Below are 26,422 nucleotides of genomic sequence, written 5' to 3'. Positions count from 1 at the left end.
ATGATCATCCCACAACATTGTCAAGAAGTGCAATGAAATCGGCATGGTCGAAAAAATACCGAAGTATCTTGAATATGACGCATAACAGGCACTATGTTCTTTGTGGTAGCATAAAAGTTAGGCTACATTTTTGAACTTTGATATAGTACATTCTGTTGTGACGTCATAATGAGTGATACTCGAATACTCGACTCGAAGCGTAATACGTGATTCAGAATCGAATCACTCATGTACTGGATTTTGCTCAGCCCTAGTGGTATGAGGAATATGTGAGGCACAGACGATTAAAGCACTAGCCATGATTGCGTAATTCAGCTAAGAACATATAAGTTAAGAACCAGTATTATTCGAATGCTTTTGTCGCAATGAATCCGAAAATCCAAATCTAGGACAAGTTTTTGTTGCACTAAAATCGTGAGTAAGTTCCAGTTAATTTTAACAAACGTTGCATTTATACATCAGTTTTTTTCGATTGTATCGTTGCAGTGTTGGGATCAAGTCACTACCTTCGAGTCACGAGTCATCTCGAGTCATTGCACATTTTGACTCGAGTCAAGTCAATTCAATCGATTTTCGCAGGTGACTCGAGTCAAGTAAAGTCACTCGTTTTTTTAACGTGACTCGAGTCAAGTCGAGTCAAGTCAAGTCAAGTCACGAGTCAAGTCAAAATTCAAGTCAAATTGAATTTTCGAAGTATGAGTGATGATTCAAACAAGTCATTACATTTTGCTGTAAAAGACAAATTGATTGGTCATATTATTATATATCTTCAATCAAATAACGAGTATAAAATAAAATACATTCGAAGGGGCATTGTATCGCTTACGTACACGTAGAGCTGCTAATAAAATACGTGAGCCAAAATAGGCGATCGAATACGAAGCTCCAAGAAGTTGAAACAAATTGATATGGTATAATACACTAACTATCTACACATCTGTGAGTTGAGAATATAAACGCATAAACTATATTCGTTCGATTCAAATCATACAAGAGGGTTGGTTAAGGTGGGCGCTGCGCGATGTAAGCTCTGAGCCGTTTAAGAAACAGAGATACGTTGTAGATTATTATTCTACTGCTACCCTGGTAGTACATAAACGTAAGCAGTGATCATTTCGTTTTTGGTCAATTAATTTATGATGTAATAAAGGAGGATTAGTGAAAGGTACAAGCAGTGAATGACTGGTTAGTGGTTGCTCTCACAAGTCACACTGGCGTATCGCGAACAATCCGAACATAAACAAGATACAGAGATTTAATCGACACCGTTTACTTGATGACTTGAAATTGACTCGTAAATTTTGTTCCGAGTCACGAGTCCACATTTCTGAAGCGCCGAGTCAAGTCAAGTCATTTTTGCAAAGTCACTCGAGTCAAGTCAAGTCATACGAGAAAGTTGACTCGAGACATCTCAACACTGTTCCGTTGTATAATCAAACTGTTTAGGATTTGCAGGGTGTCTGCATGCTTGTTCCGTTTCTTCCTTCGCTATTCAGTAGCTCATGCATACATTTTTATGTTCTTTTAAGTTTGCAACCTGACATCATTTTGCAGAGCTGTCAAATTTGGCACTTTCCCATTTGATGGACGAACTGCCGAGACCTCCGAAAATTACATTATTTGCCGTGCGCTGCAATCAAATAACGCACAGCGGAAATGATTTACCGCAAAAGTCAAACAGCAAAGTGATAACTAGGGCGATTTTATTTTACCTAAATAAGGGAGTATTTTGATCAAACAAATCAAAATTTTTACATTTTTTTACATTACAAAACTTAATTTTGACAAAATTATGACCTTGTGTATGTAAATTAGGTTTTTTCCCCCATCATGTTCGAATTGTTCTGCTTATCGTCATTTCTGGTTGGAACTGTCTGTCCTTATACGAAGTAGTTTGGCCTGAAAATTTTTTTTGATATAATAACTGACAAATTTTTACATGAAAAAACTTTATTTTAACGAAATATGGACCTAAGAAGAATTCCAGTAGTTACATCACACATTATGGTAGAAATAATTAAAATTTGTTGTGGTACAACGAAAGATAATTTCCTACATTCTCGGGTAGAGAGTGTCTGTCTGTCCCGACTAAGTAGCTTGCCAAGAATGGAGACAGAAGGTTCAACAACAGCAGTTGTTGGCTGGCAACACTGAAGTTGTCCGTACACTGCTCGTGACACACCGTGTTGCTTCATTCTGACAATTTTGTCTACATCACAATTTGTCATCATGCGCTTTTTGATATAAGAACCAATGCCCATTCAGTCTTGCTTCAGCTAGGATATTGTAGTACGTTGAGCATAACACCATGTCAACATAATTGTTTCATTTGGCCGTTTATGATTCACAATGAGCAGATAATGGGTCGTCTACAACGGTAGGCCGATAAAGTAGGCTACGAGCTGTGAAATGTCAAGCAAAAATCTTCGACTTTGTAACCAATTTTCACAATTTTTTTATCTACCGCTACAATCTTGACAAAATTTTGACGTGTCAAAAAAATCGCCCTAGTGATAACCTAGCCACCCAAAACAAGTCAAAAACTACACCCCAAATCCACTACGTCTGCAAACTTGATCCAAGGCATCGCAGTAAAACTTTGTGTTGGGTTGGCGACTTTAACAACATTAATAGCCTGAAAAAGGTGACCCAGTGAAAATTTCAATTCGGCGGTCTCACCTGGGCGTCCGTGAAATGGGAAAGGACTTCAAATTTAAACGTCAGTGCATTAATCAAGCGATCCATTTACATATAGTGCCAAATATTTCCACACAGCCTGTTTCCGTTTGGGCGGGCTTGGCCCAATGTCAAGTCATATTTCGACTTCTGATTTAGTTCGGGGACTGTCGTGCTTGGATGGGGTTGCTGCACTTCTAGCTTGTAAGTCAACTGTTGCGTCATAGATGCAGAGGTGGTCAAAGTAGTCAAAAAAGCTACTCAAGTAGAAGTAGAATTAGCGACGAAAAAATCTACTCAAGTACGAATAGAAGTACTTCTTTCATAAGCAACATAAAACTACTTGAAGTAGAAGTAGAATTGACTGACTTTAAAAGTACTCAAGTAAGTAAGTAGTTGTGAAAACGATCCTAATTCGTTCACATGGATTGTAAAAAGGTGCAAATTGAGCTATGCGAAAGGTGACGACCTTGATTCATATTGATGCATACCAACAGGTATCCAATTTTCGATATATTTTCCGGAAATTAAAGGCATTACTACACTTGCTTTTATACTTCAACATGTATGTTATCCTGACAAAAGAATTGATATTAATTATAACTCAAAGTATATGATACTGGGAATTAAATGTAAAATGTAAATACTACTTCTAAAAGTGGAACATGTATTTCATGCCTTTAGTCAGGGTTGTAATGACTCGAGTCATGACTCGACTCAGACTCGAGTCACGATTTTTTGGTGACTCGACTTGACTCGAGTCATTTTCCTAAAAATCAAAATTGACTCGTCTCGACTCGAGTCAATTTGTGTATTGACTCGACTTGTACTCGAGTCATTGCGCATGACTCGGAGTCCGAATCTCGGACCAAGTCATATGACTCAAGACTGGGTCTAACAAGACAGGCATTTCATTGTAATTTCGAAGAATAGTCAAGTTATCACACTATAATTATTTTGTCTATCAGTACTAATACTGGAAAATGTTACCAGAAAGAAACTGTTATAAGTGAGGAAAATTAGCATATTATAAATGCGAACCATTCGATATCAGCAAACATAGTAATAAAAAGCGGGTTTAACTAGACTTTAACTGGAAACAGAGCAGTCAACACAATGACTTGGACTCGGACTCGAGTCAAAACACTATGACTCGGACTCGACACTCTACTCCGTGACTTGGAATCGGAATTGACTCGGTGGTGAATTGAAAATGACTCGACTTGACTCGAGTCAAAACTATAACAGTGAGATTGACTTGTGACTTGGAACCTTGTGACTTGGTTACAACCCTGCCTTTACTTCACCGACTTCCTACCATCATGTTGTGACGTCACGAAAATAGCCGATATTTTATCAGCTCAAATGGCCGATACCGATAATTCTTTCAAAGTGTAATATCGACTCGATATTATCGGCGAACCGATAATCGGTCGGGCTCTAGTTACGACACAGTCAAAACCAATGTGATTTTTACGACTACACAACTGCTCCCTTCAACACGCAAAGACGTGCTCCATGCACTTCAACAAAGTAATGTCGTGTACGAATATAAGTGCCACTGTGATTGTGGCTACGTGGGAAGAACGTCAAAACGTCTGCAGGAACGCATAAACCAACATGTTCCCAGATTTATCAGAACACGTGGATCACGCTCAGTGAAAAGCTCACCCTCAACTCATCCGCTTAAGATTGATGCTGATCGATCAAAGGCCATTAATTCTGCCATCGGCAAACATCTGTTGGATAATCCGATTTGTGCGAATAATTATCGAGACGACCGATTTCGAATCGTTGGACGGGGCCGTTCACAATTCCATTTGTGTGCCTTGGAGTCGACTTTTATCAAAATACACCAACCAAAACTCTGTCAACAAAAGGAGTTCGTGTACCACCTAAAAATAGTACATTGAACGCTCTCTCTCTCTCATGCTGGTGACGTCACATTTTGTGATACGATTGTGGATATACAATGTTCTTTCCAATTCTCTACTAGTTGCTGACGATTACCCCTGACGAGTGTCAGCCGAAAATATTCGGGTTTATTTCAATATGAATATACTATTTAATTGTATATTGAAGTTCTGTACCTCCAAGAAGCTCTTCATATAATGGACACTGGAATCAATTCCAACCAGCAGGCACACACAATAAAACACTGTGCTATTTCGCGCTCCAAGCCTCCAATTAAAGAGACTATCACGGAACTAACTCAAGAATTATATTTTAAACGAATATGGGCGCAAATACAATTTAATTAAGAGAAGGAGAACGTGAATTCGCTCGTATGGTCAAGAGAGAAGACGGTGTTTCTCAGCGCAAGCGTGTCCGAACCGACGTCATGAACGAGGTTGCTTCATTGTCTGATTACTAATCATCATCACGGATTACAATTTATTTCGGCGGTTTAAGCACTAGTTCCTTGTCGCCGACGAAGCTGCGTATTCAATTATTCGCGTGCGTATAGGTTAATAATGGTACATAGTTGGCATTTACGAGCTATCAAGCACTCGCTAATTGACAGAGCTGATGATAAGAAATCGCAGACGGCGGGCGTTTAATCTCATTGTATGGGTGGCCGCTCATTTTTACACCAGCTAGTAGAAGCTAAGGAGTGTCAGAAATTTGAGCCAAAAAAATATGGTAACCCTGAAGAAATTTGAAGTTGCAACGGCCAACATTTAGCACAGAGTATATATACCTTCTCTTGCTGATGCATGATGATGATGTTATGTATAAAACAGCAATCAATAACGATCGAATGGCTACATATGTATTTTGCATAACTACCTTAATTGGGAATATTTAGTAGCGTACGTTTTAACCACAGCGTGTGACGAATGCTGATAACATAACATGTAGCAAATCGAATAAGCTACGCTGGGTTTTGGGTATACATTTGTAAATATGAGTCTTACGGAGTCAGTGCGTCACCAACCACGAACCGCACCGCACGTCAATGAATATCTCGATGATCCAGTTAGTACCGCGTCGGATTGATTGAAACACATGACTAAAGCTAATTTCCACGGAATTTTCCGTGCTGCATCACAATGAATGCAATTGTTTTGTAATAATATATATATCATGAGTCGGTGTATATGCCGCAAAAAAATTAAGGACAAAAATAAACTACGTCCCTTACTTTCCTTTGTTGCGCACGAAATGTAGTACTCCAATAATCAGAAATTCGAAGTTGTATATCACTAGTAGTAATATAGATGTGCGGAATGTGCCAAAACACGATTTAACTTAAACAAACAAGAATTATCAATATAAAAGATACTGAAAGAATTAGCTCATTTTCAATTTTGCAGCAATACTTTTATGACCTTGTGTGCGGCAATAAAAAAAGGGGGAATAATTAACGATAGAGAGAAAACGAACAAAGAATCTGGATTGACCTTTGTACTCAGACATGAGACTGGAGTACTTCTACTTGTACTTTTCCACTCGCCTCCTGATTATAATACATTTTAATTTTACTGTATTTTTCCACGATTCACAGCTGACTTCGGTCGTACACGACGGTGATCATAGTTGCCTGCCCTGACCTGTTGTTCCGTGGTCCAATTTCGTGGCTTGGGAACAATAACCCGTAAAACTGGTTGACTTGTTGTTCCGCGGTTGATTCATTTTCGTGTACGGTGGGTCATAGGAATAATTGCCGGTCGTGACGTCAGTATAGTTTTCTTCTGATCCATGAGATCCTGGTGCGTGTTTTAGGTGTCTATACGTTCGGCTGTGCATAGTGACGCTTGTAGTCTGTTCCATACCGTCGTATTTGCTCTTGCTTTGTTGTCGACTTAAATAGTAAGGAGAAATGTTCTGGTTATAAATATGTGTGTCATTTTGAGTCATATCGAGAACCAGAATGTCGTGTATTAGAAATAGGTATTAGGCGCCCCCGACATAGATTAACTTGAATAAAGTAACATTTAGAGTATAATAAGTAATTAAAGAAATAGCTCATTCTCAATTTGACTCGCATCAACGTGTTAATTTCCGATATTGTAGTAATTGGTGCAAGCAAAAACTGCTGTTCCACACCTTTACCGCTTTCTAGCGTCTTAGGACAGACAGTCCCAACCAAACAATGTGATGGGTTCTTTTACTGCTTCACGTCTGGTCAAGCGTAATCATGCCGGTGTCTGTAAATGATATACAATTTACCGCGGGCATATTATTTTTGTATGCTTGAATCGATCAGTTGTCGAACTCATGCTTTACCGGTATGTACGATCGATCGCGAGCTCACCACGCACTTGTCGTTCGAGAGCGACTCATTTCGCTATAGGCAATCAGTTGTGTTCGCGTGTACCGTAACATATCCTCAACACTTGTTATGACAACACCTCCAAGCATATTTACAATATCATGCTAAGGAACTATTGCTTCGGCAGCCACGCACTGTCGTTCGAATTCGACTAATTTCGCTGCAGACAATCAGTTGTGCTCGTGTGTGCCGTAACATATCCTCAACACATGTTATGCCAACACCGCCGAGCATATTTGCAGCATCATACTACGGATATATTGACTCGACAGAGTGTTACTATAGAAATTAAACATGGAATGGCAACGATCAATTTTGCAGCTTCGCTCCGCTTCGCTCCGCTTCGCCGGGGCTGGAATGAAGAATTGTTTTGCGTAAGCGACTGTAGGATTTCTGGCAATCCAAAAGCTATCTTCCCGAGCGCAGAAATTATTGAATCTGGTCTTGATCGAAAGCTACTGTTGCACCGATTCCGAAAATATAAATTAAAATATTGATCGTGTGCTGATCCACCTAGAATATGTCCTCCAAGTCTGAAATATCGGCATTGTTTAGAACAATCGGGTAACCGCAACACAATAGCCATAACAATGACCCGTTGGGATCAGTGGACTGACCTTATTTGGCTGAAACGCGCTCGGTGGGGCAATAATGGCAATGAATTGTGGTAGATCATACGTTATGCGATCTATAGCCTGAGGTGAGGTGTAAAGTAGAGTGGGAGATTTCGAAATCGGAATCCACTGCGACTATAGGATTGCAAAATCAAAGTCCAAAAAATCCGACTGGCACGTAAAGTACTGGTTTCTCCATATATTAGGCTGGGTAAAATGTAACATAAATCCAACTCTCAAAGACACTGCTGTAAGGGGAGTGTCGTTGTACATTAATTTGCGTACAGCGAAACTTTGTATGCGGTGGTGCAATAATGAGGATGAATTGTGCCAGATCACGTGAGGCAATCTAGCCTTCTTTCGGTGAGGTGTAAAGATGAGCGGGGAGATTTCGAAATCTGACTCCACCCCGACTCGGGTTGCTAAATCAAAGTCCAAAAAATCCGGCTGGCTCGTAAAGTCCTGTTATTTCCACATGTTGTGAGGGTAAAATACAGCATAAATCCGACTCTCAAGGCCATTTGGCCGCATCCAGACTGGCTTCGCTGAAAACTGATGAAATCTGCGCCGGGTCCGGAGATGTTTCGTGACCTCCTCCGTCCAGACAAGATTGTTCTGCTGTAATATAGGTGTCGTTGTATAAAAATTTACGTACAAGGAGACTTGGTATCGACCCTTTGGCGGAATTCTGTTTGGTTCGTCTGTACAGGTGTTATTAGTGCGATCAGATTTGGCACCTCAAGGAGTATATTGGTAAAAATCACACAACGATGACAATAACTTTACCGGTCAACATACGGTCAACGGTCAACGATGCGGTGTGATGTACGTAAATCAGCTGTGATCAATCGAGCGTGACACAATCGCTGTCAGTCATCAATTTGCGACTTGACAAAACTCGCGTTTTCGGGTTGACAGCAACACAGTGCGATATATTTGATGTCCCCGTCGACCCTCCTATTTTAATGGGGTTACCATGCGGCCTCATTTAGGGGAGCATATGTCCTCCATTTCCCAGATATGTCACCCAATTCACCTAAATGTACTCTCTTTCTGTCAGTTTGTCCTCCTTGTTAGCTCAACATTTCCAAAAAAAAAAACACCACGAGTAACGCAAAATGTGGGCCTAGATTACGAAAAGTCGGGTATTTACGTAGCCAAATCGGAAAAATGACCCTATGATGGTATTGTGCAGGCTATTACGTGGATACGTGGGCGTGTGTAAACATGTGAATAGTAAAAGCGCCCCAAACTACCGTGAAAAAAGATCGAGCGCACTCGACCATGACGGGGCCACCTTAGTACAGCCAAATGATCCCATGTCGTACCGGGAATAGCCGAGGTGGTGGTACATCATTCTCACAAAATGTACTTTGGAACGCGTGTGAAATCGACATCGTCCGCTACTCGACTGACGCAAGTCGCCACTGCAGTCCCTCTCTGTGTATACACAATGTGCTGAGCACTGCAGATCCAGACGAGACTACGCATTCTGGCGAGGTTATCGAGATAGCTGGAGCGATTTACAACACATGCTACATTTACTTCAAACGGAATGACAAAATATGGTTTTGGAGTACTCAAGTAGTTTTAAGGGAATGTCAGTATCGTGATATCGCTTTCTATCCTAATTATAAAAGAGTAGGTCCCCATAAAACTGTCGAGCTCAAGCACGTTGGTAACTGTGATAGTAGACAAAACTGACTCGAGTACCTCAGAAATAGTGACTGTATTTCGTTGCTGACCACGCGTCTGCTTATTCACACCGACTGACTCTCCTATAGTAAGCAACTGCGCCCCCGTCATCTTCTTATTGCTCAAATAATTTTACAATTCACGAAATCCAATCTCATTTGTCGATAGTTTTATCAGCACAAAAGTCACAGTTACACAAGTCTCGTAAAAAGGTGTCGATACACTACAATCGTTTTATCGCCACTATTCAACTCATAGCCCGATCACGCGACTGACGTTTCCGCAGATCAATTTTTGACGTTTGACCAACTCTTGCCTGGTTATGGGGTTTCTAATCACAGGGCGATTGAGATTAGGGTGTGTCTTTTCGATACGTTGCGCAAACTCGATACCTTTCGTTCGGAGTACGTATTCACACTGCGGAAACCATTTTGCATGTTCTGTCCAAACCTCGTCTTCACGGTCCCAACGAAGCCCGCCGTCACAGTAAAAGCATTTGGTTCTGTCCGAATCAACGTAGTAAAACCCCGCTTTTGCTAACTGTTCAACACTAGCTCTAATTTTATTCGGTTCCCAGCCCTTGTCGAACGTTGCGATTCTTTTTGACAACGACGACATGAGAGGGTTCACGGGTTTAAGACAAGGAAATAGTTGCTCAAGACATCGCTTTTCGTCCTCGGAGGGTTCCTCTGGTTCTTGCAGATGTAAAGTGAGACGTCGTATTTTGTCGTCAAGCAACTTATCCAAATTGTCTCGTTCGTACTCGGTTAACGCCACATTCCCCGAATCGTCGCCACGTGCGAAACAACAATCCGAGCGATACGCCAAGTGTATTTCAGATATATCGTCTGTAGGCCTCCAATTGCGTAGAACGCCGGAGCAGTTGAAGCACTGCGTTCTGTCCAGGTCACCGAGGTAGAATAAACCTTGTTTTGCCAACTCGCCGACCGCCCGTGGTATGGGATAGCTGGGCCATTTCTCAAAGGTTTCGCGACGCTCCGACTCCTTTCTCAAGTCGAGATTCCTAACCCGATACTCGTGCTCTCGATCAACGATATTCGCAAAGTTGATGTTGGCGTTTCCAGCGGCTTTAAACTGTCTCAGTAAACTTTTGAAATTCGATTTCACAATAGGTATGTTCAACGCGTCTCGTACACAATTCGCGTCATGACGCCGTGCACTCGACCCGGTCCATCTTTCGAGGTACGCACTGCACCCAAAGCATTTGATTTTGTCTTCAAATCCTAGCCAGTAGTATCCCTCAGACGCTAAATCGGTGCGTGTTGCGTATGATACTTTAGAGAATTTGGCGAACGTGGCGAGTCTGTATAATTCAGTGCGGTGTGAACCGGAAGCGATATACACTCGTTTCTGTCCGGGCGGATCAGAGTATCTCTCCATTGACGTTATGCCAAGCTCTTTCATAAACATGGAGTACTAAGACAGAGCTTTTTGTGTCTAAACGTGCCCCATAGGTCAACCGAGTCGGCTCACACATATATTCCTAGTTTATCCTTGAGAGCTGTATAGATTACCGGTAGCTGTACTTTTATGGCTGATTGACAACCGTTAGCTGTCGCTATTGCACCATTTATATATGTGTTTACCAGGAGCGGGCAACTTCTGCAATCCGCGGGGTGTGTATAGCAGAGTACCTTGGCGGTGCGTATTGCTGAATAGATGCATTTTTCGACCACCGATCAACATATACAAGGAATAAATCGTATTCAATCAATGTATTTTAGCAACAGCAATGTCACTACAAAGTCATATCTCGCCGATAATAACGAGGACAATATGGATTTGAGAACCGTATTTTTATACAGGCACCGCCATGTCTGCTTATCCCTAATCAATTAACACACGGTGCAATACTTAAATAAGATTTCATAGTGGTCTATAAGCCTGATACCCTAAATTGACAGAGATATCAATTCATTACAGTTGTTTTCTAACGACGCTACAGACAAGTATCAGTAAACACAAAACGAATTGTCACACTGTTGCGTCAATTCACCGACGACTCAGTATGAGACACGCTCGACCAACGAATGTGCATGGGACAACCGAAACAGGTGACCTTGCGTGGTGGGTATTTTCGATAACACCGATACGGCAACTTTATTCTCTCTACTGGCAATGTGATGGAGAGCGGCTTAATTCATCAGACAAAGGCTGGAAGCAACAACTAGCAAAGACAAATCTAATGGCCACACCGACATTCACAGGTATTCGATAGACCCGATCATACCGAGGTCATCCCACTTCTGTAATGGCACGGGTACGAAGCATTTTGAACGGTGTTGCTCGGTCGTGGTTTTTGGCCTTCCAAGACCTCTGTTAGCATCAGTCTATCTCACTGTTGGAGTGCCAATGTCAAACGTCGTAATAGTGATCACTCGCTCATGTGTAGAATATAGAAATTGACGCCTGTCCTATTTGCACGACCCCATGTCTTTTGGTAAACCCGCTAAAGCGGAAAGTCACTGCCAAGCTGGACAGTGGACATTGATTGATCGTTCTCTTGTTTGCGTCGATATTCGCTCGTGCGTGCTTTCATGTCTTTGAATGTATGTTATCATCGAGTGGGGTCATAAATAGACAGGGGGACAAATTTGGTGCGTTTCAACACAATATGCGTTTACCACATCTCATTCCGGCCCGTAACCGATCGTTTACCGCACTTTCTATACGATAAACGTCGCTTTTTACACATAGGTAAGCCGATGATCTGTGAAAACACAGGCGCTAACGTGTCATTTCATTATTCCTTCAACGTCACATGACCACCTATGTAGGCTTTTTGGGTGCCCACCAATACAGTGTTGAAACGTGATCCATAGGGCCCCCACTGCGTGCTATACGCCTAAATAAATATGTTTTGTCGAGTTTACACCTGGTGTGGAGCAGTGAAGTGGGGGCAAGAAGTAAATTAGACAACACAAACCAGTTGATTACATCGATTAATATACCGGGGGTTGATAAATTTTGTCAAGTGACTTTTGAATGGATGTTATTTTTGCCACATAAACCCCCACTCTGTATGTAGTTTCAAATAGTAACGTAATTATTGGTGTTTCGTTGGGTTAAAGGCACTTTGAACGCTGCTACTTGGTCGGTGGTATGTAGAGTGTATACTTTGTACAGCGTACATCAAGTTGAAATTTTACACTCGTCGGACAAAACACGGCAAACGTCATCGATTGCGACAGTCGATCACAGCTTCTTCTGGTGGAATTTTCCAACTGTAAATCCAAGGCTAGGTCGACGGGGTCAAATAGCATTTCTCTTACGGTAGCACTCCGCCTAGTCAATACGTCCATAGTATGATATTTGTCGCAACTATGTTTTGTTGGGTGGTGTTGAGGATATTTTGCGGTACACGTTTTTCTCAGGTTGCAAGTTACGAGAGGGGAAGACGTATTTTTATAGTTATACCGCTAATTTCATTAGATTGACTAGAAAACAATGTCATTTCTTCTGACTCGACTACCGAAATACCTGTTAATTACTTGTGTTGTGTGAGTTAGCTAAATGAAAGGTCACTCACCGAAATCGACCAGACCTACATTTCGCGTTATTCGTGGTGTTTTTTGTTATTATAGGCTGAAAATAAGGACAAATTTACAAAAAATGAAGACATTTTGGCGAAGGTTGTATATATCTGGGAAAAGGAGGAGGACTTTAGTAACCCTATAAATATAGGGATGTGGACATCAAATGTATCGCATTGCTGTCAGCCCACTCGAATATGCGTGTTTAGTCAAACAGGAGATTGACGACTGACACCGTTTGTGTCACTCTCGATTGATCACAGCTTGTTTGTGTACATCACACCGCATCAAAATTACAAGCATTCGAACGATGAGTGATGTCCGTTGGGTTTGCTGACAGGTAAAGTTGTTATCGTTGTGAGATGGATAAGATTTTGTCAATATACTTCTTGTGGTGCTGAACCCTATGGCAATAACAACACATGTACAGACAAACCAAACAGAATTCCGCCAAAGGTTCGATACAAAGTTTCGCTGTTTGCTAATGAATATGCAACGAAACCCCGCATATCGCGTAAAGACAGCAGAAACATTTTGCCTGGACGGGGGTGGTCACGAATCGTTTCCGGACCCCGAATTTCATCGGTTTTGAGCGAAGTCGGACTGGACTGCATGCGGCTACGTGTCTTTGAGAGTCAGATTTATTCTAGATTTTACCCTCACAATATGTCGGAATAACGGGACTTGGCGTACTAGCCGAATTTACAGTACACCCGATAATGCACGTCAGCCCCTCCAAACACATAGTTACGGGTATGACGGGGACCCGGAAACTCGGGTCATAGGTTATTAGTAATTTCACCGGATGAATTATTTTAGCACCGGTTGATTTTAATGCTTGACGTTTGCCGTGTTTTGTCCGACGAGTGTAAAATTTCAACTTGATGTACGCTGTACAAAGTATACACTCTACATACCACCGACCAAGCAGCAGCGTTCAAAGTGCCTTTAACCCAACGAAACACCAATAATTACGTTACTATTTGAAACTACATACAGAGTGGGGGTTTATGTGGCAAAAATAACATCCATTCAAAAGTCACTTGACAAAATTTATCAGCCCCCCGTATATTAATCGATGTAATCAACTGGTTTGTGTTGTCTAATTTACTTCTTGCCCCCACTTCACTGCTCCACACCAGGTGTAAACTCGACAAAACATATTTATTTAGGCGTATAGCACGCAGTGGGGGCCCTATGGATCACGTTTCAACACTGTATTGGTGGGCACCCAAAAAGCCTACATAGGTGGTCATGTGACGTTGAAGGAATAATGAAATGACACGTTAGCGCCTGTGTTTTCACAGATCATCGGCTTACCTATGTGTAAAAAGCGACGTTTATCGTATAGAAAGTGCGGTAAACGATCGGTTACGGGCCGGAATGAGATGTGGTAAACGCATATTGTGTTGAAACGCACCAAATTTGTCCCCCTGTCTATTTATGACCCCACTCGATGATAACATACATTCAAAGACATGAAAGCACGCACGAGCGAATATCGACGCAAACAAGAGAACGATCAATCAATGTCCACTGTCCAGCTTGGCAGTGACTTTCCGCTTTAGCGGGTTTACCAAAAGACATGGGGTCGTGCAAATAGGACAGGCGTCAATTTCTATATTCTACACATGAGCGAGTGATCACTATTACGACGTTTGACATTGGCACTCCAACAGTGAGATAGACTGATGCTAACAGAGGTCTTGGAAGGCCAAAAACCACGACCGAGCAACACCGTTCAAAATGCTTCGTACCCGTGCCATTACAGAAGTGGGATGACCTCGGTATGATCGGGTCTATCGAATACCTGTGAATGTCGGTGTGGCCATTAGATTTGTCTTTGCTAGTTGTTGCTTCCAGCCTTTGTCTGATGAATTAAGCCGCTCTCCATCACATTGCCAGTAGAGAGAATAAAGTTGCCGTATCGGTGTTATCGAAAATACCCACCACGCAAGGTCACCTGTTTCGGTTGTCCCATGCACATTCGTTGGTCGAGCGTGTCTCATACTGAGTCGTCGGTGAATTGACGCAACAGTGTGACAATTCGTTTTGTGTTTACTGATACTTGTCTGTAGCGTCGTTAGAAAACAACTGTAATGAATTGATATCTCTGTCAATTTAGGGTATCAGGCTTATAGACCACTATGAAATCTTATTTAAGTATTGCACCGTGTGTTAATTGATTAGGGATAAGCAGACATGGCGGTGCCTGTATAAAAATACGGTTCTCAAATCCATATTGTCCTCGTTATTATCGGCGAGATATGACTTTGTAGTGACATTGCTGTTGCTAAAATACATTGATTGAATACGATTTATTCCTTGTATATGTTGATCGGTGGTCGAAAAATGCATCTATTCAGCAATACGCACCGCCAAGGTACTCTGCTATACACACCCCGCGGATTGCAGAAGTTGCCCGCTCCTGGTAAACACATATATAAATGGTGCAATAGCGACAGCTAACGGTTGTCAATCAGCCATAAAAGTACAGCTACCGGTAATCTATACAGCTCTCAAGGATAAACTAGGAATATATGTGTGAGCCGACTCGGTTGACCTATGGGGCACGTTTAGACACAAAAAGCTCTGTCTTAGTACTCCATGTTTATGAAAGAGCTTGGCATAACGTCAATGGAGAGATACTCTGATCCGCCCGGACAGAAACGAGTGTATATCGCTTCCGGTTCACACCGCACTGAATTATACAGACTCGCCACGTTCGCCAAATTCTCTAAAGTATCATACGCAACACGCACCGATTTAGCGTCTGAGGGATACTACTGGCTAGGATTTGAAGACAAAATCAAATGCTTTGGGTGCAGTGCGTACCTCGAAAGATGGACCGGGTCGAGTGCACGGCGTCATGACGCGAATTGTGTACGAGACGCGTTGAACATACCTATTGTGAAATCGAATTTCAAAAGTTTACTGAGACAGTTTAAAGCCGCTGGAAACGCCAACATCAACTTTGCGAATATCGTTGATCGAGAGCACGAGTATCGGGTTAGGAATCTCGACTTGAGAAAGGAGTCGGAGCGTCGCGAAACCTTTGAGAAATGGCCCAGCTATCCCATACCACGGGCGGTCGGCGAGTTGGCAAAACAAGGTTTATTCTACCTCGGTGACCTGGACAGAACGCAGTGCTTCAACTGCTCCGGCGTTCTACGCAATTGGAGGCCTACAGACGATATATCTGAAATACACTTGGCGTATCGCTCGGATTGTTGTTTCGCACGTGGCGACGATTCGGGGAATGTGGCGTTAACCGAGTACGAACGAGACAATTTGGATAAGTTGCTTGACGACAAAATACGACGTCTCACTTTACATCTGCAAGAACCAGAGGAACCCTCCGAGGACGAAAAGCGATGTCTTGAGCAACTATTTCCTTGTCTTAAACCCGTGAACCCTCTCATGTCGTCGTTGTCAAAAAGAATCGCAACGTTCGACAAGGGCTGGGAACCGAATAAAATTAGAGCTAGTGTTGAACAGTTAGCAAAAGCGGGGTTTTACTACGTTGATTCGGACAGAACCAAATGCTTTTACTGTGACGGCGGGCTTCGTTGGGACCGTGAAGACGAGGTTTGGACAGAACATGCAAAATGGTTTCCGCAGTGTGAATACGTACTCCGAACGAAAGGTATCGAGTTTGCGCAACGTATCGAAAAGACACACCCTAATCTCAATCGCCCTGTGATTAGAAACCCCATAACCAGGCAAGAGTTGGTCAAACGTCAAAAATTGATCTGCGGAAACGTCAGTCGCGTGATCGGGCTATGAGTTGAATAGTGGCGATAAAACGATTGTAGTGTATCGACACCTTTTTACGAGACTTGTGTAACTGTGACTTTTGTGCTGATAAAACTATCGACAAATGAGATTGGATTTCGTGAATTGTAAAATTATTTGAGCAATAAGAAGATGACGGGGGCGCAGTTGCTTACTATAGGAGAGTCAGTCGGTGTGAATAAGCAGACGCGTGGTCAGCAACGAAATACAGTCACTATTTCTGAGGTACTCGAGTCAGTTTTGTCTACTATCACAGTTACCAACGTGCTTGAGCTCGACAGTTTTATGGGGACCTACTCTTTTATAATTAGGATAGAAAGCGATATCACGATACTGACATTCCCTTAAAACTACTTGAGTACTCCAAAACCATATTTTGTCATTCCGTTTGAAGTAAATGTAGCATGTGTTGTAAATCGCTCCAGCTATCTCGATAACCTCGCCAGAATGCGTAGTCTCGTCTGGATCTGCAGTGCTCAGCACATTGTGTATACACAGAGAGGGACTGCAGTGGCGACTTGCGTCAGTCGAGTAGCGGACGATGTCGATTTCACACGCGTTCCAAAGTACATTTTGTGAGAATGATGTACCACCACCTCGGCTATTCCCGGTACGACATGGGATCATTTGGCTGTACTAAGGTGGCCCCGTCATGGTCGAGTGCGCTCGATCTTTTTTCACGGTAGTTTGGGGCGCTTTTACTATTCACATGTTTACACACGCCCACGTATCCACGTAATAGCCTGCACAATACCATCATAGGGTCATTTTTCCGATTTGGCTACGTAAATACCCGACTTTTCGTAATCTAGGCCCACATTTTGCGTTACTCGTGGTGTTTTTTTTTTGGAAATGTTGAGCTAACAAGGAGGACAAACTGACAGAAAGAGAGTACATTTAGGTGAATTGGGTGACATATCTGGGAAATGGAGGACATATGCTCCCCTAAATGAGGCCGCATGGTAACCCCATTAAAATAGGAGGGTCGACGGGGACATCAAATATATCGCACTGTGTTGCTGTCAACCCGAAAACGCGAGTTTTGTCAAGTCGCAAATTGATGACTGACAGCGATTGTGTCACGCTCGATTGATCACAGCTGATTTACGTACATCACACCGCATCGTTGACCGTTGACCGTATGTTGACCGGTAAAGTTATTGTCATCGTTGTGTGATTTTTACCAATATACTCCTTGAGGTGCCAAATCTGATCGCACTAATAACACCTGTACAGACGAACCAAACAGAATTCCGCCAAAGGGTCGATACCAAGTCTCCTTGTACGTAAATTTTTATACAACGACACCTATATTACAGCAGAACAATCTTGTCTGGACGGAGGAGGTCACGAAACATCTCCGGACCCGGCGCAGATTTCATCAGTTTTCAGCGAAGCCAGTCTGGATGCGGCCAAATGGCCTTGAGAGTCGGATTTATGCTGTATTTTACCCTCACAACATGTGGAAATAACAGGACTTTACGAGCCAGCCGGATTTTTTGGACTTTGATTTAGCAACCCGAGTCGGGGTGGAGTCAGATTTCGAAATCTCCCCGCTCATCTTTACACCTCACCGAAAGAAGGCTAGATTGCCTCACGTGATCTGGCACAATTCATCCTCATTATTGCACCACCGCATACAAAGTTTCGCTGTACGCAAATTAATGTACAACGACACTCCCCTTACAGCAGTGTCTTTGAGAGTTGGATTTATGTTACATTTTACCCAGCCTAATATATGGAGAAACCAGTACTTTACGTGCCAGTCGGATTTTTTGGACTTTGATTTTGCAATCCTATAGTCGCAGTGGATTCCGATTTCGAAATCTCCCACTCTACTTTACACCTCACCTCAGGCTATAGATCGCATAACGTATGATCTACCACAATTCATTGCCATTATTGCCCCACCGAGCGCGTTTCAGCCAAATAAGGTCAGTCCACTGATCCCAACGGGTCATTGTTATGGCTATTGTGTTGCGGTTACCCGATTGTTCTAAACAATGCCGATATTTCAGACTTGGAGGACATATTCTAGGTGGATCAGCACACGATCAATATTTTAATTTATATTTTCGGAATCGGTGCAACAGTAGCTTTCGATCAAGACCAGATTCAATAATTTCTGCGCTCGGGAAGATAGCTTTTGGATTGCCAGAAATCCTACAGTCGCTTACGCAAAACAATTCTTCATTCCAGCCCCGGCGAAGCGGAGCGAAGCGGAGCGAAGCTGCAAAATTGATCGTTGCCATTCCATGTTTAATTTCTATAGTAACACTCTGTCGAGTCAATATATCCGTAGTATGATGCTGCAAATATGCTCGGCGGTGTTGGCATAACATGTGTTGAGGATATGTTACGGCACACACGAGCACAACTGATTGTCTGCAGCGAAATTAGTCGAATTCGAACGACAGTGCGTGGCTGCCGAAGCAATAGTTCCTTAGCATGATATTGTAAATATGCTTGGAGGTGTTGTCATAACAAGTGTTGAGGATATGTTACGGTACACGCGAACACAACTGATTGCCTATAGCGAAATGAGTCGCTCTCGAACGACAAGTGCGTGGTGAGCTCGCGATCGATCGTACATACCGGTAAAGCATGAGTTCGACAACTGATCGATTCAAGCATACAAAAATAATATGCCCGCGGTAAATTGTATATCATTTACAGACACCGGCATGATTACGCTTGACCAGACGTGAAGCAGTAAAAGAACCCATCACATTGTTTGGCTGGGACTGTCTGTCCTAAGACGCTAGAAAGCGGTAAAGGTGTGGAACAGCAGTTTTTGCTTGCACCAATTACTACAATATCGGAAATTAACACGTTGATGCGAGTCAAATTGAGAATGAGCTATTTCTTTAATTACTTATTATACTCTAAATGTTACTTTATTCAAGTTAATCTATGTCGGGGGCGCCTAATACCTATTTCTAATACACGACATTCTGGTTCTCGATATGACTCAAAATGACACACATATTTATAACCAGAACATTTCTCCTTACTATTTAAGTCGACAACAAAGCAAGAGCAAATACGACGGTATGGAACAGACTACAAGCGTCACTATGCACAGCCGAACGTATAGACACCTAAAACACGCACCAGGATCTCATGGATCAGAAGAAAACTATACTGACGTCACGACCGGCAATTATTCCTATGACCCACCGTACACGAAAATGAATCAACCGCGGAACAACAAGTCAACCAGTTTTACGGGTTATTGTTCCCAAGCCACGAAATTGGACCACGGAACAACAGGTCAGGGCAGGCAACTATGATCACCGTCGTGTACGACCGAAGTCAGCTGTGAATCGTGGAAAAATACAGTAAAATTAAAATGTATTATAATCAGGAGGCGAGTGGAAAAGTACAAGTAGAAGTACTCCAGTCTCATGTCTGAGTACAAAGGTCAATCCAGATTCTTTGTTCGTTTTCTCTCTATCGTTAATTATTCCCCCTTTTTTTATTGCCGCACACAAGGTCATAAAAGTATTGCTGCAAAATTGAAAATGAGCTAATTCTTTCAGTATCTTTTATATTGATAATTCTTGTTTGTTTAAGTTAAATCGTGTTTTGGCACATTCCGCACATCTATATTACTACTATCACTTTTGAGAGTGAGAGCCCCTTGTACAATAAATGTGCTTTGAAACTTTGTGGAAAAAATGATTAACCAAATATACTTGTATTTGAGAGCTACAAAATTATATAGTCAGAATATTTCTTCATGGTATCATGATCCTATTTAGTGCTGTGGTTCACAACCTCACATAAATGCTATATAATATGAGTTACTTTGTTTGGAATACATTCATGTTAAAATTATTAACTGGGTGGAGTACTAAATTTAATGTGAGCAGATGGAAAATTTATTTCGTCGATAATATTGGTTGTTTCATATGCACCTGTCAAATATTTATCTGTTCTTAGCCTACGTGGTCAGATTAAACGATAGAGCTGATGGAGGGGGTGTCTTCAAAAATTCCGGGCACACATTTATTGATGATGCATTTTATGGATTATATTAATCACTTTGTTGCTTTTCATTATTTTTTTTTACCTCCCATCAGTATTGAAGGCATAGTCGAAATATATGTTGGAATCGGACGAACGTACAACAAAAACCTTCATTCGTGAGACGCACACGATTCCAACTCGGTAATATTTCTTTATGGGATGCATCATTCTCCTATGCGGTTCGTATTTGTACGATGGGATTCAGATAACATTATTATATTAAAAACGAAAAATCCAAGTCACCCAGAATCGCGGCAACCGCGAATCAAATTTTCAAGTTTAAAATCTCTAAGATTTGGGAAGCAACACATTAATTCAAATTGCATATTGACGGTCGCCAACACAACACACGCTAATCTAATTGAGTTGTAATTGTTCAACGACTGCATGCGACCGTATGTCTGCAGGTTGGCCACCTCTGGCCTGTTGAAATAACGATGAACAAGATTGCAACGTGTTCGAAATGCTAAATACTGATCAGGGTTCGAGGTTACCGGACCACCATCTAGCAAAGCGGTTCTCAAACTCGACCCCCGAGACACCTTGGCTTACGCCCGTGCAATGATTTACACTGCGCTATTTATAAGCAACTCGCAGAAAGTACCAACTCAATATATCCGAGCTCTCGCGGTGGTTTCCTCAAGGATACTTATAGACCGATATCGCAAGCGGAACGCATGTCAACTCCATCCTGTTCTACTCCAAAAGAAACCAATAAGTCCATTACCAACGTTTGAATGATGAGGAGAAACATTTGCTTATGATACGAGTACCACAATAGGAATGTACTAACTTACAAGCTACGTACAGCTGATATGAAGGTATTTAACGATATTGCACATGCACACCCAGTTAACGTGCTCTGAAGCATAAACTTGTCCGTTTATGGTGATGGCTAGTCAACGATCCATTTTAATTTGGATCTGGTACAGCCCTGTACACCACATCTGAGTGGTACACCCTTTTCAAATATTGGTACACCCTAGGGCAGAGGTCTCAAACACGCGGCCCGCGACGACATTTTAAATTTTCAATAATTTTACAATATATAAGTGGTAGGCTACATATATCTTTTCCGGTTTTAAAGTGAAAATTCGCTCTTAAATTGATCCGAAAGCCTGGAACTTTTCATTAGACTTCACTATCCGCGTCCATATGCAGTAGAAGTTTCACTATTTCGCCACATTTCCAATTCATGATGATAAACCCTGACCCTTAGACGATAGCCGTTTACAGCACTATGCTTAAACGATTCGTGACTGAAATTTGTGAGTTAGACTTGGACGCGACTTTTAATAGAATTACTCCTACTCGGGCTGACTCAATGCCCAAATGAAAATGACCCGAGTGGACACGTGGTCATGAGAATAGTAGTAGACCAGAAGGTCGCAGCATGGTACTTTGCTTACTAAGCAAGTAGTTATTGCAACCATTGGCAATCTATTAGTTACATCTTGGGTCGCTGAATCATGTTATTAGGCTACTTAAAGGTATTGAGTGCCGTAGTGGTACGCTCCAAGATGTAACAACAATGGGCTGTTCGGTGTTCCGTCATTTCTATACCTATGACACATTCATTATTATATTTATATTGTTCCTTTTCTGCTCTATATTCGAAGGTAATTGACCAGCTTAATAACCCACTTATCAGGAGTATACCCGAATCCTTGATTGGGCTACACTGCTGAACCCCAAATGCTGTGATTTCAGATCAATCTCTATTATTATAATAAATATCAATCTGTTAAATTCACAATCTTCATAGTAGCTGCAAAATTATAACGTGATAGCTTTTATGATAACATTATATATTTTTCCGCTCACATGGCTTCTACATCTTATAATTATTATATATCAAGTACAACAACATTTCTATTAAAATAGTTATAAATGCGATGATTTTTTCATGCCAGGCCTAAATTGATACAAGAGTAAATCACATTTCTATGATGTGTGCTGAATGTCAGTCTGCTGTATCAGCTCACTTTTAATAGCACAACTTCATCCCGTCAAAAGGCCTACTTGGAAAGACATGAAATAGCCTTATTGATGCTGCGGCCCGCGGCGTCGTCAAAAACTGGAAAATTGGCCCGCGACCACATTTGAGTTTGAGACCTCTGCCCTAGGGTGTACGACACATCCGGTTGAACAGCCCTGTTCTAGACCGATTCATTCATGCAATATAGAAAATTTTCGCGCCTGCGCGACCAGGTCACATAAACTTTGTTGACCATCGAAATCTCGCGACACAGGGTCTTTGGGTGAAGCCCCACAGAGGTGCGGTTTATCACCCTATGGAGGGCCCAAGACCAATGTTTTTTAGGGGCCGCTGTTACGGCCCTGCCTATTAACCATTATTTTTATTATAGTCCTTAAAACATGGAGTAGGGGGGTGCTAGAGCACGGCAATTTTTGAAAAGGGACGCCGGAGCAAAAAAGGTTAAGAACCACTGGACTGTAACCGGTTCACACTGGTCTAACATTCAAATTTGATGCATTTCTTAAATAGAATTTTTTGACTGAATACGGATCCTACGCTATTAGGCACGCGTTAAATTATAAGTGTGAGTGACGTCTGTACTTACAAGAATGCGATCCCCCAGTTTGTCGAAGCTTTAGCAGAAGCAGCTTCAAATAGCGTAAGGCCCAATAAAGCTATTGCAGGAGCCACAGTCAAAGGCCCGATGAACTTAATTAGAAAGCCAATCGCTCCGGTTACACCCAGAAGAATCTCAACAAGCGTGGCAACGATTATAGCACCTTGTACCTACATAAATTAAGCAAGACGCGTGAAATTATACATCAAACACTTTGTACTACTGTTCAGTGTTCACTCACCTCTCTCATTCTTTTCATCCACAACTCATTCCCATCCACCAATGAACCGTCTGTGTCATTGTACAGCAACGTGCCGTTTGTTAAGTTCAAATTCATTGGACCGGCTGGGCATTTGTTGTGGGGCAACGATAAGATTGCCAAAGCTGGCGGCAAGTACGCGAATGAGCCGCCTTGTAGAATAGGCAATCTGTGATCATGAGTTGTAGCAGCAAAAGTTGTAACGCTCAGAAAATTATATGCGATCGCAGGTTCCAGTAAAGAACATGATCCTCGAAAGTCATGTCAGATTTGGAAAATACTGCGGATCATGTAGCCTATCGATGATTACGTGTCGAAGTTCGCAATCAGGCAATGCACTAGCGACAAAAGGTCTACGGTCGATTCAAACAAGGTTACCTTGTTCCGAATGTAACTTGCATGATTGTCCCGATGCCTGATATAAAGTACATAGTATTGAGCACCATCGCCCGCCCAAGATATCCTGCGTCGTCATCGCCCATACACATGAATGAAGCCAAAATCAAAGGCACGCCCATTATACCGCCGAGTGCTAAGAAGCATTGCTGCAACATTGAAAGGAACGGATAAGAGCCTCTTCTGGCAAAGATATTTTGAACTCGGAAACATTGCAAGTTTATCCCGTGTGGATATATAGTACTATAGCCGTTTGCAAACGAACAAAGTCACGGAATTCTTGAATTACAGGATGTGCCCAGGAACCACTTTCTTGCAGGTGCGAAAACATATTGTAATTGCTATGGCGCTCACAACAGAACGATCATTTGGATGCTAATCAGGACGAGATTCACGCATCCACGTATATCATGGATATCATGGTATGAAATTTTCTTCGAGAGGATGAAGTCTAGTCTGTACTGAAAAGCTGCCTTGGAAACTACTTTACAGTAAGGCTGTTCAGACATAACCTTTTTGGGGATTCCGGGGATTCCCTGATTAAATTGTTACTGTCAACCCCATGCAATTGTTGAGTGTCTACAAAAACGATGCAAAACAAATTTGATGCAATTCAATCCATTAGAAGCGAAGTTATTTCATTTTTTTATTAATAATTCTGGGATTACCCAATGTCAATGTTATTTTTGCAAATCCACTGCAATAACTTCGCTTTTACCGGTTAGAAGTATAGGCAAAAATTGTTATATCGTTTATTTTTAGACAAGCTAACCCTAACGATTCAATCACTAAACCCCGGAATCCGCAAAAAAAAAAAGTTGATTTTGAACAACCCTATACTGTACATTAGTACAGTCACGTTGATTCGTGTATTTTCTGAATTTCCGTTGACAATAATAGCTTTCTGAAATGGCGCTCCACCATTACGAGTTGGGTAATGATAGTTTGGTCGATTCTTAAACTATAGGGTTCACTGACCCCGAGGTCCCCGGCCTACTTGTGAGGGCTCAGTGAAGCGGATACGCTGAAACTAGAACTATAAACCATGAAACTACATTTTCTTTGTTTGTAAGTTATTATTTTTCACTTATGTCCACACAGTTCGCACAGTGTTGTGTCACTCAGACATCTTAGCTGGGGTATGTTCGGCCTGTGATCCGCGACTGGGACAGCATGTCTGGGGGATGTTCGTAATGTGCTGCACCACTCGGACATCGTGTCTGGAGTGGATTCGTACAGTATCGCCACTATTGCATCATGTCTGAGGTGTGTTCGCACGATGTCGCCAGTAGCCGCATCTGGGTAATCAACCGCGAGTCATGTGTTGCGCATCTATCCGTAGGTTAGTTATCTATGGTATCGCATTATACATTTTGTGTCTTGAGCGGATGAAAATATAAAAGCCTAGGATTATTACGATCATTTTGAACTTCACTATATTCACCTGAATTCCGAGAAAAAGGCCCGTATACCACGGAGGAGCATCGTGAAGTTGATAAAGCAATTCCAAGCCTGTTGTAGTGACATGATCGACCGCTGCGGCTTTATGTGTCTCCTGCGGCTTGTGGCATGACCCAAATTCGTCATGGTCATCATCTCCACATCTCTGAATTGTTCGTATGAAAACATGGTTGGAATAATAGTTTTATGAATTAACAGAGTTACACTGTGTCAAGTATTTTTTATAAAGTGTAGCTGTGAAATGTGTGAAACGTAGCCAAAGAGGTGGTCCCGACCCAAGCGATATATATCAGGTGTGGTGACTGCTCTACGGAGCGCATGAAACTCCCACACTATCTTGTTGTAGATGGAAATGCGCGCTACCACTACCAGTTCGTTGCAAATAAATTGCTGACTGGGCAGTCGTTGCGAACAGGATGTCAAAATTTCCATCTCTTTATTGTTGAAAGGAAGAGGTATTTGAAACGTTATGATGAGATCAAAGGTATATAAACTGAACTGACCTAGAGTTATTCACGGAGGTAAATATCAGATCTAAAATATACTGGAGAGCATCGCTTGAAAGTTGAAACTGGTAAAAACATTTGACTCAATGAAGACATCGCATATGTCGTTCCGGACACACTTTGTCACATGCCCCAGTCGATTCAAAGTACCACCGCGAGTCCTAATAAGCAACAACGTCCGTTCCATGTACTACATGATCAATTGATCATGATCATATATGTAATGTATAAATTCATTCAATTAGCTTCTACTCTCTATAGGTCCTGCTGAAAGTAGATATTACTGTTCATAATACTTTGAACATACGCACGTCGTTGATTGTTATGATACAGATTTGATAATTAGTACATGACTTTTTCTACGACAAGATGAAGCGTCGTAGTATGGAAGTATTCTAATACATTCGCAAAATTTGCTAACTAGGGCATGAAAGTGTTACGCTTTAATATGATTACTTCAATCAGCGGAAGTTATAGACTTCATTTCGGCTGGCGGCAAGGCAAATTGCACAATGCACAGTGGCAATTTCAATATTTATTGCCTGACGCACGCATGCATTT

At 41.9% G+C, this 26,422-nt stretch overlaps 1 protein-coding gene across 1 annotated transcript in view; it reads right to left on the bottom strand.

The window, feature by feature from the left end:
* LOC145442642 (solute carrier family 23 member 2-like) overlaps nt 1-26,422 on the bottom strand; it is a 34,811-nt gene that overhangs the window by 8,073 nt on the left and 316 nt on the right. Inside the window, exons 2-5 of the mRNA XM_080320608.1 lie at nt 25,339-25,500; nt 23,877-24,043; nt 23,481-23,667; nt 23,228-23,409 (exon numbers count right to left, since the gene is read on the bottom strand). Coding sequence (XP_080176734.1) covers nt 23,228-23,409; nt 23,481-23,667; nt 23,877-24,043; nt 25,339-25,500 — 698 coding nt within the window. The remainder of the gene's footprint in view (nt 1-23,227; nt 23,410-23,480; nt 23,668-23,876; nt 24,044-25,338; nt 25,501-26,422) is intronic.

The sequence above is a fragment of the Botryllus schlosseri genome, chromosome 7, assembly GCF_051294905.1.
Source record: "Botryllus schlosseri isolate E-star chromosome 7, Bs_hap1, whole genome shotgun sequence".
Lineage (NCBI taxonomy): Eukaryota > Metazoa > Chordata > Ascidiacea > Stolidobranchia > Styelidae > Botryllus > Botryllus schlosseri.
The sequence above is the reverse complement of the archived record's forward strand: the minus strand, read 5'-3'. Positions and strand labels throughout refer to the sequence as shown.